The 17,505-nt window shown below is 44.8% G+C and overlaps 1 protein-coding gene and 2 long non-coding RNA genes across 4 annotated transcripts; all 3 read right to left on the bottom strand.

The window, feature by feature from the left end:
• Nucleotides 1–546: 546 nt before the first annotated feature.
• On the bottom strand, nucleotides 547–16,229 carry LOC118373399 (acetyl-coenzyme A transporter 1-like). 2 transcript variants are annotated; one of them, XR_008095002.1, is made up of 10 exons: nucleotides 16,111–16,229; nucleotides 13,729–14,171; nucleotides 12,343–12,502; nucleotides 11,908–12,103; nucleotides 7,339–7,541; nucleotides 6,202–6,386; nucleotides 5,392–5,509; nucleotides 2,284–2,499; nucleotides 1,275–2,146; nucleotides 547–1,235 (listed from the first exon to the last, which is right to left on the bottom strand). XR_008095002.1 is itself a non-coding variant. In XM_052498234.1 (9 exons), the coding sequence occupies exons 2-9, from the start codon at nucleotides 14,127–14,129 to the stop codon at nucleotides 1,979–1,981; spliced, it is 1,647 nt and encodes a 548-aa protein (XP_052354194.1). In that variant the 5' UTR covers nucleotides 14,130–14,171; nucleotides 16,111–16,229; the 3' UTR covers nucleotides 547–1,978. The 2 variants fall into 2 exon arrangements, 1 of the variants encoding a protein (XP_052354194.1); XM_052498234.1 differs by having other exon boundaries at nucleotides 547–2,146.
• On the bottom strand, nucleotides 3,516–5,396 carry LOC127917367 (uncharacterized). Its single transcript, XR_008097217.1, has 7 exons — nucleotides 5,266–5,396; nucleotides 4,951–5,076; nucleotides 4,699–4,761; nucleotides 4,510–4,635; nucleotides 4,321–4,383; nucleotides 3,750–3,812; nucleotides 3,516–3,623 (listed from the first exon to the last, which is right to left on the bottom strand). It is a non-coding gene; the product is annotated as an uncharacterized LOC127917367 (long non-coding RNA).
• Nucleotides 12,522–13,154, bottom strand: LOC127917275 (uncharacterized). The gene is made up of 3 exons (XR_008097122.1): nucleotides 12,948–13,154; nucleotides 12,754–12,843; nucleotides 12,522–12,708 (listed from the first exon to the last, which is right to left on the bottom strand). It is a non-coding gene; the product is annotated as an uncharacterized LOC127917275 (long non-coding RNA).
• Nucleotides 16,230–17,505: the final 1,276 nt, after the last annotated feature.

Here is a 17,505-nt window from a genome sequence, read left to right on the forward strand (position 1 = left end):
TACAACCGTGTGGAAACTCACTAACAGTATGAAGGCTTTACATCCGTGTGGAAACTCACCTACAGTATGAAGGCTTTACATCCGTGTGGAAACTCACTAACAGTATGAAGGCTTTACATCCGTGTGGAAACTCACTTACAGTATGAAGGCTTTACATCCGTGTGGAAACTCACTTACAGTATGAAGGCTTTACATCCGTGTGGAAACTCACTTACAGTATGAAGGCTTTACATCCGTGTGGAAACTCACTTACAGTATGAAGGCTTTACATCCGTGTGGAAACTCACTTACAGTATGAAGGCTTTACATCCGTGTGGAAACTCACTTACAGTATGAAGGCTTTACATCCGTGAGGAAACTCAGTGTGCAGTTTTTTGTTGTTGTCCCCCACAAAGGAGAAACACCTGATTTAGGATCATCTCATTTTACCCCCAACCCTGACTTTCACATTTAGAAACTGAGCCGCATCTGAATTTGGACCTGTGGTTCGGGACAGAAATTAAGAGAGAAACAGAGAAGCTGAATGATCAGGTTTCCACACATGGATCAATTCAATTCAATTTTGTTTTTTTGTGCAGCCTGATGTGGAACACAGCAGAGACCCCCCCCCTCATTTCAACAAATACACAGAAAAATGATCATTTCTATCACACAAATCCAAAACAGAACCATTATAAGTGATCCCAGATCCAGACCTGACTGGTCCCTTTCACACAACCTCTGACCTCTCATTGCTGGTTTAGAGAAAATACTGTTGTCATCCCCCAAAATGACAGACATCTATTAAAACAGTACTGTTATAGTTTAGGCATTTCTGACAAAGGGGCTATGGGTTCCCATCAACAATACAGTTGGCATTTCTGACTCCATGCTGCAGACACAATCGACCTGTTAATCAAGCAGGCCGACATCTCAACATTTAATGTGGTGCGCTTTTTGATGACCATTGATAATTAAAGTCTTTTCAAATATCAGCCAACTTTATAATGACCGTCTGAAGAACCTAGCAAAGGCACAAATAACGACAAAGTGACTAGTCTAATGAAATAGTTTAAGAAACCGAGAATGTGGTACGAGAAGAAGGATCATCGATTTCCCAGAGTAAATGTCTACTGTAAATATTCCCTAGCAAGAACAATAGTTCCTTCTTTGTTTTCTTTCCAATGGGACATAACGTAGTTCAAGGGGCAGAAGTCCTGGTGAAAGACGTGATGGTACAACAGCAGGAAGAAGTCCTGGTGAAAGACGTGATGGTACAACAGCAGGAAGTGGACTGTTGTTATTCACTGTTATGGTCCATAGTCATGTGGTAGCCAGACCACAGCTACAGGTATTTCAAAGAAATAAGTGCTGAAGGACAATGTACACACACCGGGCAGAGAAAGAGAAGGGTGGGAAGAATGGAGACTGATAAGAGTCATCAGAGAAGGTTGGGAAGAATGGAGACAGATAAGAGTCATCAGAGAAGGTTGGGAAGAATGGAGACGGATAAGAGTCATCAGAGAAGGTTGGGAAGAATGGAGACAGATAAGAGTCATCAGAGAAGGTTGGGAAGAATGGAGACGGATAAGAGTCATCAGAGAAGGTTGGGAAGAATGGAGACTGATAAGAGTCATCAGAGAAGGGTGGGAAGAATGGAGACTGATAAGAGTCATCAGAGAAGGTTGGGAAGAATGGAGACTGATAAGAGTCATCAGAGAAGGTTGAGAGAGGGACTGAGAGGGACAGTGAGGGACAGTGAGGGACAGAGAAAGAGAAGGTTGGGAAGAATGGAGACTGATAAGAGTCATCAGAGAAGGTTGAGAGAGGGACTGAGAGGGACAGTGAGGGACAGAGAAAGACCAACATAGACCAACTGAAAGTGAGCGAGAGGAAAAGATAAGAGAGGAAGCTTTTATATCAGACTGTAGCTGTCTGGCGATTGGCCTTGCTGGAGTCAGGAAAGGGGTTGTGCAGGTCAGGAGCTGGGTGAACGTTGTCATTGGCCGATCCTGCACCTCCAAGCTGCAGGGCTCTTGTCCTGTAGCCTTCTCATCCTCTTCCCTAGCCTCACCCACCACGTTAGTCCTATCAACACACACACCACCGACTCCACATAGTAACCATCCAACGACGTCACACACACACCGCCCTCCTTTACACACAGCTGTAGCGGGGAGGAGAGGGAGACAGAAAGAGACACATTCAACACAAGTGTTTCCACAAATATTCACATCATAGCTATTCAATGAACTACGACATTATAAATGAGATAATGGTCAGGTAATTCTCTCTCTCACATACCCCAGCCTCCTCTGAGGAGCCACAGCTCTGTCCGACGGCTCCCTGGCACTCCTTAGAGGTGAGTGGGTCGACCATCCACAATGCCAGGGTGGAGGGCCAATTGCCCCCTAGGTTGGTGACCGTGTTCAGCAGGGTCATGTAGGTCCCACCGATCACTGGGTCACTCACTTTAGCATGGAAAGCCATACAGGCCACATACATGCTGTACAGCGCCACCTGTGGGTAAGGAGGGGAAAGGTAGGAGTGGGTGGTGTCCCAAGCTGGATCAAGCGGTTATATAGTGGCCTTATTTCACATTGAAGAGCAGGAGAGAAAGGCAGGGGTATGGAGGGAGTGAGGGAGGGAGAGAGAGAGGGAGTGAGAGAGGGAGAGAGAGCAGAGAATGGGAGGGAGGGAGAGAGAGCAGAGAAATGGAGGGAGGGAGAGAGAGAGCAGAGAATGGGAGGGAGGGAGAGAGAGCAGAGAAATGGGAGGGAGAGAGAGCAGAGAATGGGAGGGAGAGAGAGCAGAGAATGGGAGGGAGAGAGAGCAGAGAATGGGAGGGAGAGAGAGCAGAGAATGGGAGGGAGGGAGAGAGAGAGAGCAGAGAATGGGAGGGAGAGAGAGAGAGCAGAGAAATGGAGGGAGGGAGAGAGAGAGCAGAGAATGGGAGGGAGGGAGAGAGAGCAGAGAATGGGAGGGAGGGAGAGAGAGCAGAGAAATGGAGGGAGGGAGAGAGAGAGCAGAGAATGGGAGGGAGGGAGAGAGAGCAGAGAATGGGAGGGAGGGAGAGAGAGCAGAGAATGGGAGGGAGGGAGAGAGAGCAGAGAAATGGAGGGAGGGAGAGAGAGAGCAGAGAATGGGAGGGAGGGAGAGAGAGCAGAGAATGGGAGGGAGGGAGAGAGAGCAGAGAAATGGAGGGAGGGAGAGAGAGAGCAGAGAAGGGGAGGGAGGGGAGAGAGAGCAGAGAAATGGAGGGAGGGAGAGAGAGCAGAGAAATGGAGGGAGGGAGAGAGAGAGCAGAGAAGGGGAGGGAGGGAGAGAGAGCAGAGAAATGGAGGGAGGGAGAGAGAGAGCAGAGAAATGGAGGGAGGGAGAGAGAGAGCAGAGAATGGGAGGGAGGGAGAGAGAGAGCAGAGAATGGGAGGGAGGGAGAGAGAGCAGAGAATGGGAGGGAGGGAGAGAGAGCAGATAAATGGTAGTAGAGACAACAGAGATGTATAGATAGTGTGAACCTGATGCAGTACTATAGTGTAGTAGAGACAACAGAGATGGATATATAGTGTGAACAGTAGTACCTGATGCAGTACTATAGTGTAGTAGAGACAACAGAGATGGATATATAGTGTGAACAGTAGTACCTGATGCAGTACTATAGTGTAGTAGAGACAACAGAGATGGATAGATAGTGTGAACAGTAGTACCTGATGCAGTACTATAATGTAGTAGAGACAACAGAGATGGATAGATAGTGTGAACAGTAGTACCTGATGCAGTACTATAGTGTAGTAGAGACAACAGAGATGGATATATAGTGTGAACAGTGGTACCTGATGCAGTACTATAGTGTAGTAGAGACAACAGAGATGGATATATAGTGTGAACAGTAGTACCTGATGCAGTACTATAGTGTAGTAGAGAGACAACAGAGATGGATATATAGTGTGAACAGTAGTACCTGATGCAGTACTATAGTGTAGTAGAGAGACAACAGAGATGGATATATAGTGTGAACAGTAGTACCTGATGCAGTACTATAGTGTAGTAGAGACAACAGAGATGGATATATAGTGTGAACAGTAGTACCTGATGCAGTACTATAGTGTAGTAGAGACAACAGAGATGGATATATAGTGTGAACAGTAGTACCTGATGCAGTACTATAGTGTAGTAGAGACAACAGAGATGGATAGATAGTGTGAACAGTAGTACCTGATGCAGTACTATAGTGTAGTAGAGACAACAGAGATGGATAGATAGTGTGAACAGTGGTACCTGATGCAGTACTATAGTGTAGTAGAGACAACAGAGATGGATATATAGTGTGAACAGTAGTACCTGATGCAGTACTATAGTGTAGTAGAGACAACAGAGATGTATAGATAGTGTGAACAGTAGTACCTGATGCAGTACTATAATGTAGTAGAGACAACAGAGATGGATAGATAGTGTGAACAGTAGTACCTGATGCAGTACTATAGTGTAGTAGAGACAACAGAGATGGATAGATAGTGTGAACAGTAGTACCTGATGCAGTACTATAGTGTAGTAGAGACAACAGAGATGGATAGATAGTGTGAACAGTGGTACCTGATGCAGTACTATAGTGTAGTAGAGACAACAGAGATGGATAGATAGTGTGAACAGTGGTACCTGATGCAGTACTATAATGTAGTAGAGACAACAGAGATGGATATATAGTGTGAACAGTAGTACCTGATGCAGTACTATAGTGTAGTAGAGACAACAGAGATGGATAGATAGTGTGAACAGTGGTACCTGATGCAGTACTATAGTGTAGTAGAGACAACAGAGATGGATATATAGTGTGAACAGTAGTACCTGATGCAGTACTATAGTGTAGTAGAGACAACAGAGATGGATATATAGTGTGAACAGTAGTACCTGATGCAGTACTATAGTGTAGTAGAGACAACAGAGATGGATAGATAGTGTGAACAGTAGTACCTGATGCAGTACTATAGTGTAGTAGAGACAACAGAGATGGATAGATAGTGTGAACAGTGGTACCTGATGCAGTACTATAGTGTAGTAGAGACAACAGAGATGGATATATAGTGTGAACAGTGGTACCTGATGCAGTACTATAGTGTAGTAGAGACAACAGAGATGGATATATAGTGTGAACAGTAGTACCTGATGCAGTACTATAGTGTAGTAGAGACAACAGAGATGGATATATAGTGTGAACAGTAGTACCTGATGCAGTACTATAGTGTAGTAGAGACAACAGAGATGGATATATAGTGTGAACAGTAGTACCTGATGCAGTACTATAGTGTAGTAGAGACAACAGAGATGGATAGATAGTGTGAACAGTAGTACCTGATGCAGTACTATAGTGTAGTAGAGACAACAGAGATGGATAGATAGTGTGAACAGTGGTACCTGATGCAGTGCGTAGCTGAACAGGACTATAGTATAGTAGTAGAGAGGGAATCCCCCTTCCTGCTTTAAACTGGGAGTCCACCACACCAACACAGCATACCCCAGACCTATCAACAACCTACACAGGAAAACACACATGTATGAGAAGAGAGTGTGAGAGAGAGAGAGAGAGAGAGAGAGAGAGAGAGAGAGAGAGAGAGAGAGAGAGAGAGAGAGAGAGAGAGAGAGAGAGATGGAGAGATAGTGTGAACAGAGGTACCTGATGAGAGTAGGATAGTGAGTAGAGAGAGAGAGAGATGAGAGAGAGAGAGAGAGAGATAGATAGAACAGTGGTAGAGAGAGAGAGAGAGAGAGAGATGGAGAGAGAGAGAGAGAAAGAAAGAGAGAGAGAGAGAGAGAGAGAGAGATCCACAAAGAATTCGAAAACAAATATAATTTTGATAAACTCCCATATCTACTGGGTGAAATACCACAGTGTGACATCACAGCAGCAAGATTTGTGACCTGTTGCCACGAGAAAAGGGCAACCAGTGAAGAACAAACACCATTGTAAATACAACCCATATGTATGCTTATTCATTTTATCTTGTGTCCTTTAACTATTTGTACATTGTATATATATATATAATATGACATTTGTAATGTCTTTGCTGTTTTGAAACTTCTGTATGTGTAATGTTTACTGTTAATTTTTGTTGTTTTTCACTTTATATATTCACTTTGTATGTTGTCTACCTCACTTGCTTTGGCAATGTTAACACATGTTTCCCATGCCAATAAAGCCCTTGAATTGAATTGAATTGAGAATACCTGAAGGGAAAGGCCTTGTAGAAAACGTCTAGTGGTCGTGGTCCCGCGGTGTATTTACTGATGATGAGAGGTAGTAGTATCTGCAGTGGAACCATGGGGACTGCCAGTAATGCCAGCTGCTCTTTAGGAACACCTGCCTCAACCAGCTTCAGACCGGTCACTGCATCTGCTGCAGAGAAACCTATCTGGAGAGAGAGACAGACAGACAGACAGACAGACAGACAGACAGACAGACAGACAGACAGACAGACAGACAGACAGACAGACAGACAGACAGACACAGACAGAAACAGATACAGACAGATACAGACAGACAGAAACAGATACAGACAGAGACAGACAGACAGACAGAAACAGATACAGACAGAGACAGACAGAGAGACAGAAACCGATACAGACAGAGAGACAGACAGAGAGACAGAAACCGATACAGACAGAGAGACAGACAGAAACAGATACAGACAGAGACAGACAGAAACAGAGACAGAAACCGATACAGACAGATACAGACAGAGAGACAGAAACCGATACAGACAGAGAGACAGACAGAAACAGATACAGACAGAGAGACAGACAGAAACAGATACAGACAGAGAGACAGAGATAGACAGAGACAGACAGAGAGACAGAGACAACTAAGTCAGGTACAGGTACCTTTACAGTGGGGTTAGACACAGCAGGTGAGTTAAGCTAGTTGTCCAGGCAGGTTGGTTAAAATGTGGGCACCTCGGAGTTGAGTGACAGGCTACACAGGGTGACCCTAGTCCGTGGACCTGTTTAACCTGACTGGGTTACAGAGAGCACTAGCATGCAGGGACGTTGTAGATCAACCTTAGCAGTGAGCAGCAGAGGATGAACAGGGTGGGACAGTCTGGCTTTCTTAAAGGGATACTTCGGGATCTTGGCAATGAATTCCATCTCTGTGTCCAGTATGAAGAACGTTATGAGGTAGTTTCAAAAGCCAATGCTATCTATCGTTAGTACAATTTTGACTGGAAGTCTATGGTATCTGCTAGCATGCTACATAAAAATGGTATCCACAAGGTCATCAGACAGACGGAGTAGATAAAGGAATTCATGGGCAAAATCCAGAAGTGTCTTTTAACTGGGTGACAGGTGCAGTAAGCTGTCGGGTACCTTAGCAGTGAGCAGCAGGCTACAGAAGGTGAACACGGCAGGCATCTTGATGATGGAGAGCAGCAGTTTGTATGTTTCCATGACGCTCTGCGTCTCCTCCCGGACCTTCTTCCTCCCGTGCTGTCCCCTGGCGTTCTCCTTCTTCATAATGGCCACCAGCGTGGTCGACACCAGGAACACCACACCCCAGAAAAACAGGAAGTCTGCGCCACGGGAGCCAATCACAGACAACGACAATGTCACAGAGTGATTATAACAGCAGAGAAATGGGATATGAAACAGTGCAATGATTATTTACATTTACATTTAAGTCATTTAGCAGACGCTCTTATCCAGAGCGACTTATCATGGTTTATTCTCCCATCGGTATTCTCCCATCGTTATTCTCCCATCGTTATTCTCCCATCGTTATTCTCCCATCGTTATTCTCCCATCGTTATTCTCCCATCGGTATTCTCCCATCGTTATTCTCCCATCGTTATTCTCCCATCGTTATTCTCCCATCGTTATTCACCCATCGTTATTCTCCCATCGTTATTCTCCCATCGTTATTCACCCATCGGTATTCTCCCATCGGTATTCTCCCATCGTTGTTCTCCCATCGTTGTTCTCCCATCGTTATTCTCCCATCGGTATTCTCCCATCGGTGTTCGCCCATCGTTATTCTCCCATCGGTATTCTCCCATCGTTATTCTCCCATCGTTATTCTCCCATCGGTATTCTCCCATCGGTATTCTCCCATCGTTATTCTCCCATCGGTATTCTCCCATCGTTATTCGCCCATCGTTATTCGCCCATCGTTATTCGCCCATCGTTATTCGCCCATCGTTATTCTCCCATCGTTATTCTCCCATCGTTATTCACCCATCGTTATTCTCCCATCGTTATTCTCCCATCGTTATTCTCCCATCGTTATTCTCCCATCGTTATTCTCCCATCGGTATTCTCCCATCGTTATTCTCCCATCGTTATTCTCCCATCGTTATTCTCCCATCGTTATTCTCCCATCGTTATTCTCCCATCGGTATTCTCCCATCGGTATTCTCCCATCGTTATTCTCCCATCGTTATTCACCCATCGTTATTCTCCCATCGTTATTCTCCCATCGGTATTCTCCCATCGTTATTCTCCCATCGTTATTCTCCCATCGGTATTCTCCCATCGTTATTCTCCCATCGGTATTCTCCCATCGTTATTCTCCCATCGGTATTCTCCCATCGTTATTCTCCCATCGGTATTCTCCCATCGTTATTCTCCCATCGTTATTCTCCCATCGTTATTCTCCCATCGTTATTCTCCCATCGTTATTCTCCCATCGTTATTCTCCCATCGTTATTCTATATATATATATATATATATATGCCATTTATATATATATATATGCCATTTAGCAGACGCTTTTATCCAGAGCGACTTATCATGGTTTATTCTCCCATCGGTATTCTCCCATCGTTATTCTCCCATCGTTATTCTCCCATCGTTATTCTCCCATCGGTATTCTCCCATCGGTATTCTCCCATCGTTATTATATATATATGCCATTTATATATATATATATGCCATTTAGCAGACGCTTTTATCCAAAGCGACTTACAGTCGTGTGTGCATACATGTATGGGTGGTCCCGGGGATCGAACCCACTACCCTGGCGTTACAAGCGCCATGCTCTACCAACTGAGCTACAGAAGGACCACTATTCTCCCATCGGTATTCTCCCATCGTTATTCTCCCATCGTTATTCTCCCATCGGTATTCTCCCATCGTTATTCTCCCATCGTTATTCTCCCATCGTTATTCTCCCATCGTTATTCTCCCATCGGTATTCTCCCATCGTTATTCTCCCATCGTTATTCTCCCATCGTTATTCTCCCATCGGTATTCTCCCATCGTTATTCTCCCATCGTTATTCTCCCATCGTTATTCTCCCATCGTTATTCTCCCATCGTTATTCTCCCATCGGTATTCTCCCATCGGTATTCTACCATCGGTATTCTCCTATCGGTATTCTCCCATCGGTATTCTCCCATCGTTATTCTCCCATCGGTATTCTCCCATCGTTATTCTCCCATCGGTATTCTCCCATCGGTATTCTCCCATCGTTATTCTCCCATCGGTATTCTCCCATCGGTATTCTCCCATCGGTATTCTCCCATCGTTATTCTCCCATCGGTATTCTCCCATCGTTATTCTCCCATCGGTATTCTCCCATCGGTATTCTCCCATCGGTATTCTCCCATCGGTATTCTCCCATCGTTATTCTCCCATCGGTATTCTCCCATCGTTATTCTCCCATCGGTATTCTCCCATCGTTATTCTCCCATCGGTATTCTCCCATCGGTATTCTCCCATCGGTATTCTCCCATCGTTATTCTCCCATCGGTATTCTCCCATCGTTATTCTCCCATCGGTATTCTCCCATCGGTATTCTCCCATCGTTATTCTCCCATCGGTATTCTCCCATCGGTATTCTCCCATCGGTATTCTCCCATCGGTATTCTCCCATCGGTATTCTCCCATCGTTATTCTCCCATCGGTATTCTCCCATCGGTATTCTACCATCGGTATTCTCCCATCGGTATTCTCCCATCGGTATTCTCCCATCGTTATTCTCCCATCGTTATTCTCCCATCGGTATTCTCCCATCGGTATTCTACCATCGTTATTCTCCCATCGGTATTCTCCCATCGGTATTCTCCCATCGTTATTCTCCCATCGTTATTCTCCTATCGGTATTCTCCCATCGGTATTCTCCCATCGTTATTCTCCCATCACAGCTGTACTGAAAATCATCGGCCAAAAGTTCACTCCAAAATAACAGTTTATTTTCTCTCACCTCAGCTCAAAAACCACTAAGTTAATCACATGACCAACATCTGCACTCTGATTGAAGGATTGACCACCAGATGGCACTGTCACTCCGTTGTTTGGCTGAAGAAAATGCGCGCCTGGTACGCCATAGCGAGGTTCAGACTGACAGGACAAAGCCAACTTTGACTATAGCATCATATGTAAATATGGTAAACCTGGCCAACGGACTTTCCCTCTTCAGCAGGGAAGGGTTCATCGAGCTTTGCATGACTGTAATTGTGCTTAATACCAGCTGACCATAGCATGGTTCAACTAGATATACCACTCTTCTTCCAGCTTCATAGACTACCTTCTTCCTGTTTCATAGACTACCTGTTTCATAGACTACCTTCTTCCTGTTTCATAGACTACCTTCTTCCTGTTTCATAGACTACCTGTTTCATAGACTACCTTCTTCCTGTTTCATAGACTACCTGTTTCATAGACTACCTTCTTCCTGTTTCATAGACTACCTGCTTCATAGACTACCTCCTTCCTGTTTCATAGACTACCTTCTTCCTGTTTCATAGACTACCTTCTTCCTGTTTCATAGACTACCTGTTTCATAGACTACCTTCTTCCTGTTTCATAGACTACCTGTTTCATAGACTACCTTCTTCCTGTTTCATAGACTACCTGCTTCATAGACTAACTTCTTCCTGTTTCATAGACAACCCGCTTCCTGCTTCATAGACAACCTGCTTCCTGCTTCATAGACAACCTGCTTCCTGCATCATAGACAACCTGCTTCCTGCTTCATAGACAACCTGCTTCCTGCTTCATAGACAACCTGCTTCCTGCATCATAGACAACCTGCTTCCTGCTTCATAGACAACCTGCTTCCTGCTTCATAGACAACCTGCTTCCTGCTTCATAGACAACCTGCTTCCTGCTTCATAGACAACCTGCTTCCTGCTTCATAGACAACCTGCTTCCTGCATCATAGACAACCTGCTTCCTGCTTCATAGACAACCTGCTTCCTGCATCATAGACAACCTGCTTCCTGCTTCATAGACAACCTGCTTCCTGCTTCATAGACAACCTGCTTCCTGCATCATAGACAACCTGCTTCCTGCTTCATAGACAACCTGCTTCCTGCATCATAGACAACCTGCTTCCTGCTTCATAGACAACCTGCTTCCTGCATCATAGACAACCTGCTTCCTGTTTCATAGACAACCTGCTTCCTGCATCATAGACAACCTGCTTCCTGTTTCATAGACTACCTGCTTCATAGACTACCTCCTTCCTGTTTTCTCATCTTTTTTACCTTCCACCCTGACAGTATAACGATGCCAGTCTCTCTCTGATGGTATAATGATGTCAGTCTCTCCCTGATGGTATAATGATGTCAGTCTCTCCCTGACAGTATAACGATGCCAGTCTCTCCCTGACAGTATAATGATGCCAGTCTCTCCCTGACAGTATATCGATGCCAGTCTCTCCTGACGGTATAATGATGCCAGTCTCTCCCTCCCTCCCTGATGGTATAACGATGCCAGTCTCTCCCTCCCTGACAATGTAACGATGCCAGTCTCTCCCTCCCTCCCTGATGGTATAACGATGCCAGTCTCTCCCTCCCTCCCTGATGGTATAACGATGCCAGACTCTCCCTCCCTGACAGTATAACAATGCCAGTATCTCCCTCCCTGACAATGTAACGATGCCAGTCTCTCCCTCCCTGACAATGTAACGATGCCAGTCTCTCCCTCCCTACCTACCTGAAAGTGTAACGATACCAGTCTCTTTAGGCTCTGCTCTCAGGTATTTGTTGCAGAAGTCAGCTGACTCCAGGGCCAGGAAGAGGACGTTGCCTAGGAAGTAGCCAGCCGTCTGTCCCACAGAGTTACATGTGGAGGCGTAGCCCACGTTCTCCCGAGACAGCATGGTCAGAGCCCAGCCATCCACTGCTATGTCCTGGGATCAGGGAGTAGAACAGAGTCATGTATCACAATAACGTGTGTGTGTGTGTATGTGTATGTGTATGTGTGTGTGTGTGTGTGTGTGTGTGTGTGTGTGTGTGTGTGTGTGTGTGTGTGTGTGTGTGTGTGTGTGTGTGTGTGTATGTGTATGTGTATTTGTATGTGTGTGTGTGTGTGTGTGTGTGTGTGTATGTGTATGTGTATTTGTGTGTGTATGTGTGTATGTATGTGTACCTGGGTGGCTGCCAGAAAGGCCAGCATGAAGAACACCGCCGTCAGGGTCACCACGTCGGGGCCCCGCCCCTCGTCACTTTTCAGCAGCGTATCCACGGTAACCGACAGGTACAGCATGAAGAGACCCAGCAGGTATTGGGTGGGCACCAGCCACGACTTCCTGAGAGGGAGAGAGGAGATCATGAGCCTTTAACTCATTTGATTCCAACAGTCAACATTTTAGGCATGCAATACATGAAGTAAACATACACTGGCCATACAAAACATTAAGAACACCTGCTCTTTCCATGACACACTGACCGTACAAAACATTAAGAACACCTGCTCTTTCCATGACACACTGACCGTACAAAACATTAAGAACACCTGCTCTTTCCATGACACACTGACCATACAAAACATTAAGAACACCTGCTCTTTCCATGACACACTGACCGTACAAAACATTAAGAACACCTGCTCTTTCCATGACACACTGACCGTACAAAACATTAAGAACACCTGCTCTTTCCATGACACTCTGACCGTACAAAACATTAAGAACACCTGCTCTTTCCATGATTAAGAACACATGACACACTGACCGTACAAAACATTAAGAACACCTGCTCTTTCCATGACACACTGACCGTACAAAACATTAAGAACACCTGCTCTTTCCATGACACACTGACCGTACAAAACATTAAGAACACCTGCTCTTTCCATGACACACTGACCGTACAAAACATTAAGAACACCTGCTCTTTCCATGACACACTGACCGTACAAAACATTAAGAACACCTGCTCTTTCCATGACACACTGACCGTACAAAACATTAAGAACACCTGTTCTTTCCATGACACACTGACCGTACAAAACATTAAGAACACCTGTTCTTTCCACAGGTCCTATTGGTCACCTGCACGTGATGCTCACATCTTTCACGTGAAGAGAGCGAGGCTTGAGGGAATAGGGAATGTTTTTCCTAAATAAATTAAGAGATTTTTTCGAGTAAAAACAGAACTTTTCAGTCAGAAACAAGTAAGAAACTAAACGGTTGAAATGACAGTGCAATAAACACTTCCTGTGCTGTGGTGCCTTTTCTCTGCAGTAGGGAGGAGAGAGAGACAACGTGCGCCAGTCACACAGTGTGACCATCAGGCTCTTTCTTTAGTCATTTGTGAGTCTTAATTATTTAATCAAACGGTGTGCTTAAAGCCTCAGACAAGCTCAGCTCATCTGTCGCTGATTGTAATTCAAACTCATAACGGTCGGTGTGTGTCGTGTCTTTCTATGAAAAAAAAATCAGTTTAAACATTTCAACCAATCAATCGGTCAAATGATCAGAATGACTCTCTGGGACTTGTCAGTGTTTATCAGTGGTATAAATCCTTGTCTTACCGGCGTCCAAACCGGCTCAGGTAGAGAGAGTCAACCAGCGGGGCCCACAGCAGCTTGAGACTGAAGGGCCAGAAGACAAAGCTGAAGAAGGCCTGGTCCTTGTAGCTGACGTTCTTACTCTGCAGGATGAGAGGGATGCTCCCGGCCAGGCCCAGAGGGATGCCCTGGAGGACATAAAGGAAGAGTAGCAGAGACACGTTCCCCAGCTCCCCTCTGATCCCAGGCCGCACCCTGGGATGTCCGTTGTCCTCCGCGTCGGATCCTCGGTGGAGCGCCTCCCCCTCCACCTCCATGTCAGGGGTAGTGTTGAGAACCCTGTCCCCGTCCCTCATGTCCCCCTGGGGGACAACGTGCTTCCTCTGCCGCCCGTTCTTATGTGTGACTGAGTCAGAGAGCTCCATTGTGGCACTGAGGGCATCAAACCAGCTCTACCCTCTGGAAACCTGGAGAGGAAGGAGGCAGGCATTCGTCAATGTCTAGTAGGAAAATATCTGCTGTGTTCTACCCCTCACACACGTGTTTTCAGATGGGTTGCTAGGCAGCGAGAACTTCCTTTAAGAATGTTCATTGTTGACACATTTCTGAGATATTCTCTTTTTGTCCTGGTTAAGGTCCTAACAACACCAGCTATCATCAAAAGAGCTCAGCTTCTGCATAAACAAGGTTGATAGCTAGAAGGCTTCATCCAGACTAATGGGAGAGAGAATGTTACTAGCTAGAAGTCTTCATCCAGACCAATGGGAGAATGTTACTAGCTAGAAGTCTTAATCCAGACCAATGGGAGAGAGAATGTTACTAGCTAGAAGTCTTAATCCAGACCAATGGGAGAGAGAATGTTACTAGCTAGAAGTCTTAATCCAGACCAATGGGAGAGAGAATGTTACTAGCTAGAAGTCTTCATCCAGACCAATGGGAGAGAGAATGTTACTAGCTAGAAGTTTTCATCCAGACCAATGGGAGAGAGAATGTTACTAGCTAGAAGTCTTCATCCAGACCAATGGGAGAGAGAATGTTACTAGCTAGAAGTTTTAATCCAGACCAATGGGAGAGAGAATGTTACTAGCTAGAAATCTTCATCCAGACCAATGGGGAGAATGTTACTAGCTAGAAGTCTTCATCCAGACCAATGGGAGAGAGAATGTTACTAGCTAGAAGTCTTCATCCAGACCAATGGGAGAGAGAATGTTACTAGCTAGAAGTCTTCATCCAGACCAATGGGAGAGAGAATGTTACTAGCTAGAAGTATTCATCCAGACCAATGGGAGAGAGAATGTTACTAGCTAGAAGTCTTCATCCAGACCAATGGGAGAGAGAATGTTACTAGCTAGAAGTATTCATCCAGACCAATGGGAGAGAGAATGTTACTAGCTAGAAGTTTTAATCCAGACCAATGGGAGAATGTTACTAGCTAGAAGTATTCATCCAGACCAATGGGAGAGAGAATGTTACTAGCTAGAAGTTTTCATCCAGACCAATGGGAGAGAGAATGTTACTAGCTAGAAGTCTTCATCCAGACCAATGGGAGAGAGAATGTTACTAGCTAGAAGTCTTCATCCAGACCAATGGGAGAGAGAATGTTACTAGCTAGAAATTTAATCCAGACCAATGGGAGAGAGAATGTTACTAGCTAGAAGTATTATTATTATTATATTAAGTATTCATCCAGACCAATGGGAGAGAGAATGTTACTAGCTAGAAGTATTCATCCAGACCAATGGGAGAGAGAATGTTACTAGCTAGAAGTTTTAATCCAGACCAATGGGAGAGAGAACGTTACTAGCTAGAAGTTTTAATCCAGACCAATGGGAGAGAGAACGTATACAATGTTGAATAATCATCGTGACAACGCATGTTCAGCTGTACTGCCAAACACCTCCTCAGTTACCGGTTGACTCAGCCCGGGCAGACACCAGCAAACTCATGACGTAGGTGGGAATCAAAACAACGCAGTAGTTTAGTTTATTATTATTTTTGTTGTCTAAGGAAATTCGGATTATTCGTATTGCTAGAATACCCGATAAAGCCTCACTGGCATGAGAGCAGAGCAAACAAATGAATGCTTTAGTGAGCTAACAGTAACGTTACCATCTGGATCAGAATAGCAAAGTCACAGGATAGGAAGTCGCAAAACATCGGCGAACAAAAATGGCAATGTGAATTTAATAAATATTGGTTAAAATAGTAATTGGAGCTCAAATGATGTTGAATGAGATAAGATAAGCACGTTGGTGAGCTATAATAACGTGACATACGACGCCACATACCAATATCTAATAATGATTGTGTATCACCATTCAAGCAATGCGTTGTAGTTCATTCGACAGCAAACATTGCCTTGCACTATGTATGAATTACATTTAATAAGGTAACAGAAATAGCTACCTATTTAGCCTTCACCCGCTAACATCGGCAGATTGTTTTGCTGAGAGCGAGGACGTGTATTTGTGTAACGTCGAAATGTGTCCGAGTGCTTCGGCTGACGTGTCAAACTTCAGTTCATTTCTGTTCCACTAGGATATGCATACACATTTATGTCGTTATTGTGGTTCCATATGCACTCATGCCACACAGTACAGTTGCAAATGTTATCATAATAAAACATTCATTAATAAAAAATGATCTATGTTAATTGTAACAACTAATCTATTTTAATTAACTATTTGTTACACATTACATTATTATGGACTACAAAGGGAAACCCAGCCGCAAGCTGCCCAGTGACACGAGCCTACCAGAAGTGCTAAATGCCTTTTATACTCGCATCGACGCAAACAACACAGAAGCATGCATGAGAGCACCAGCTGTTGCGGACAACTGTGTGATCCTGCTCTCCGTAGCCGATGTGAGCAAGACCTTTAAACAGGTAAACTTTCACAAGGCCGCGGGGCCAGACGGATTACCAAGATGTGTACTCAGAGCACGTGCAGACCAACTGGCAAGTGTCTCCACTGACATTTTCAACCTCTCCATAACTGAGTCTGTAATACCTACATGTTTAAAGCAGACCACCATAGTCTCTGTGCCTAAGGAAGCGAAGGTAACCTGCCTAAATGACTACCAACCCGTAACACTCTGTAGCCATGAAGTGCTTTGAAAGGCTGGTCATGGCTCACATCAACACCATCATCCCAGTCACCCTGGACCCACTCCAATTCGCATACCGCCCCAACAGATCCACAGATGACACAACCTCAATCACTCTCCACACTGCCCTTTCCCACCTGGACAAAAGGAACACCTACGTGAGAATGCTGTTCATTGACTCTAGCTCAGCATTCCACACCATAGTGCCCACAAAGCTCATCACTAAGTTAAGGACCCTGGAACTAAACACCTCCCTCTGCGACTGGCCAAGATAAAGCATAGCAATTCAACACATACAACAAGTTACACATGGAATAAACAAAACATAGTCAATAATACAGTAGAACAAAAGAAAACAAAAAGTCTATATACAGTGAGTGCAAATTAGGTTAATTAAGGGATTCAGGTTAATAAATCGGCCATGGTGGCGAAGTAATTACAGTATAGCAATTAAAACACTGGAATGGTAGATGTGCAGAAGATGAATGTGTAAGTAGAGATACTGGGGTGCAAAGGAGCAAGATAAATAAATAAATACAGTATGGGGATGAGGTAGGTAGATAGATGGGCTGTTTACAGATGGGCTATGTACAGGTGCAGTGATCTGTGAGCTGCTCTGACAGCTGGTGCTTAAAGTTAGTGAGGGAGATATGAGTCTCCAGCTTCAGAGATTTCTGCAGTTCGTTCCAGTCA

This window comes from Oncorhynchus keta, chromosome 1 (assembly GCF_023373465.1).
Source record: "Oncorhynchus keta strain PuntledgeMale-10-30-2019 chromosome 1, Oket_V2, whole genome shotgun sequence".
NCBI classification, from domain to species: Eukaryota; Metazoa; Chordata; class Actinopteri; order Salmoniformes; family Salmonidae; genus Oncorhynchus; species Oncorhynchus keta.

Coding starts and splice junctions, on each gene's coding strand:
- LOC118373399 (XM_052498234.1), bottom strand. CDS start 14,129: ATGGAGCTCTCTGACTCAGTCACACATAAGAACGGGCGGCAGAGGAAG. Junction 5,510..6,201: donor TACAAGGCCTTTCCCTTCAG/GTATTCTCAATT, acceptor TTTCCTGTGTAG/GTTGTTGATAGGTCTGGGGT. Junction 2,147..2,283: donor GCTCCTCAGAGGAGGCTGGG/GTATGTGAGAGA, acceptor TCCCCGCTACAG/CTGTGTGTAAAGGAGGGCGG.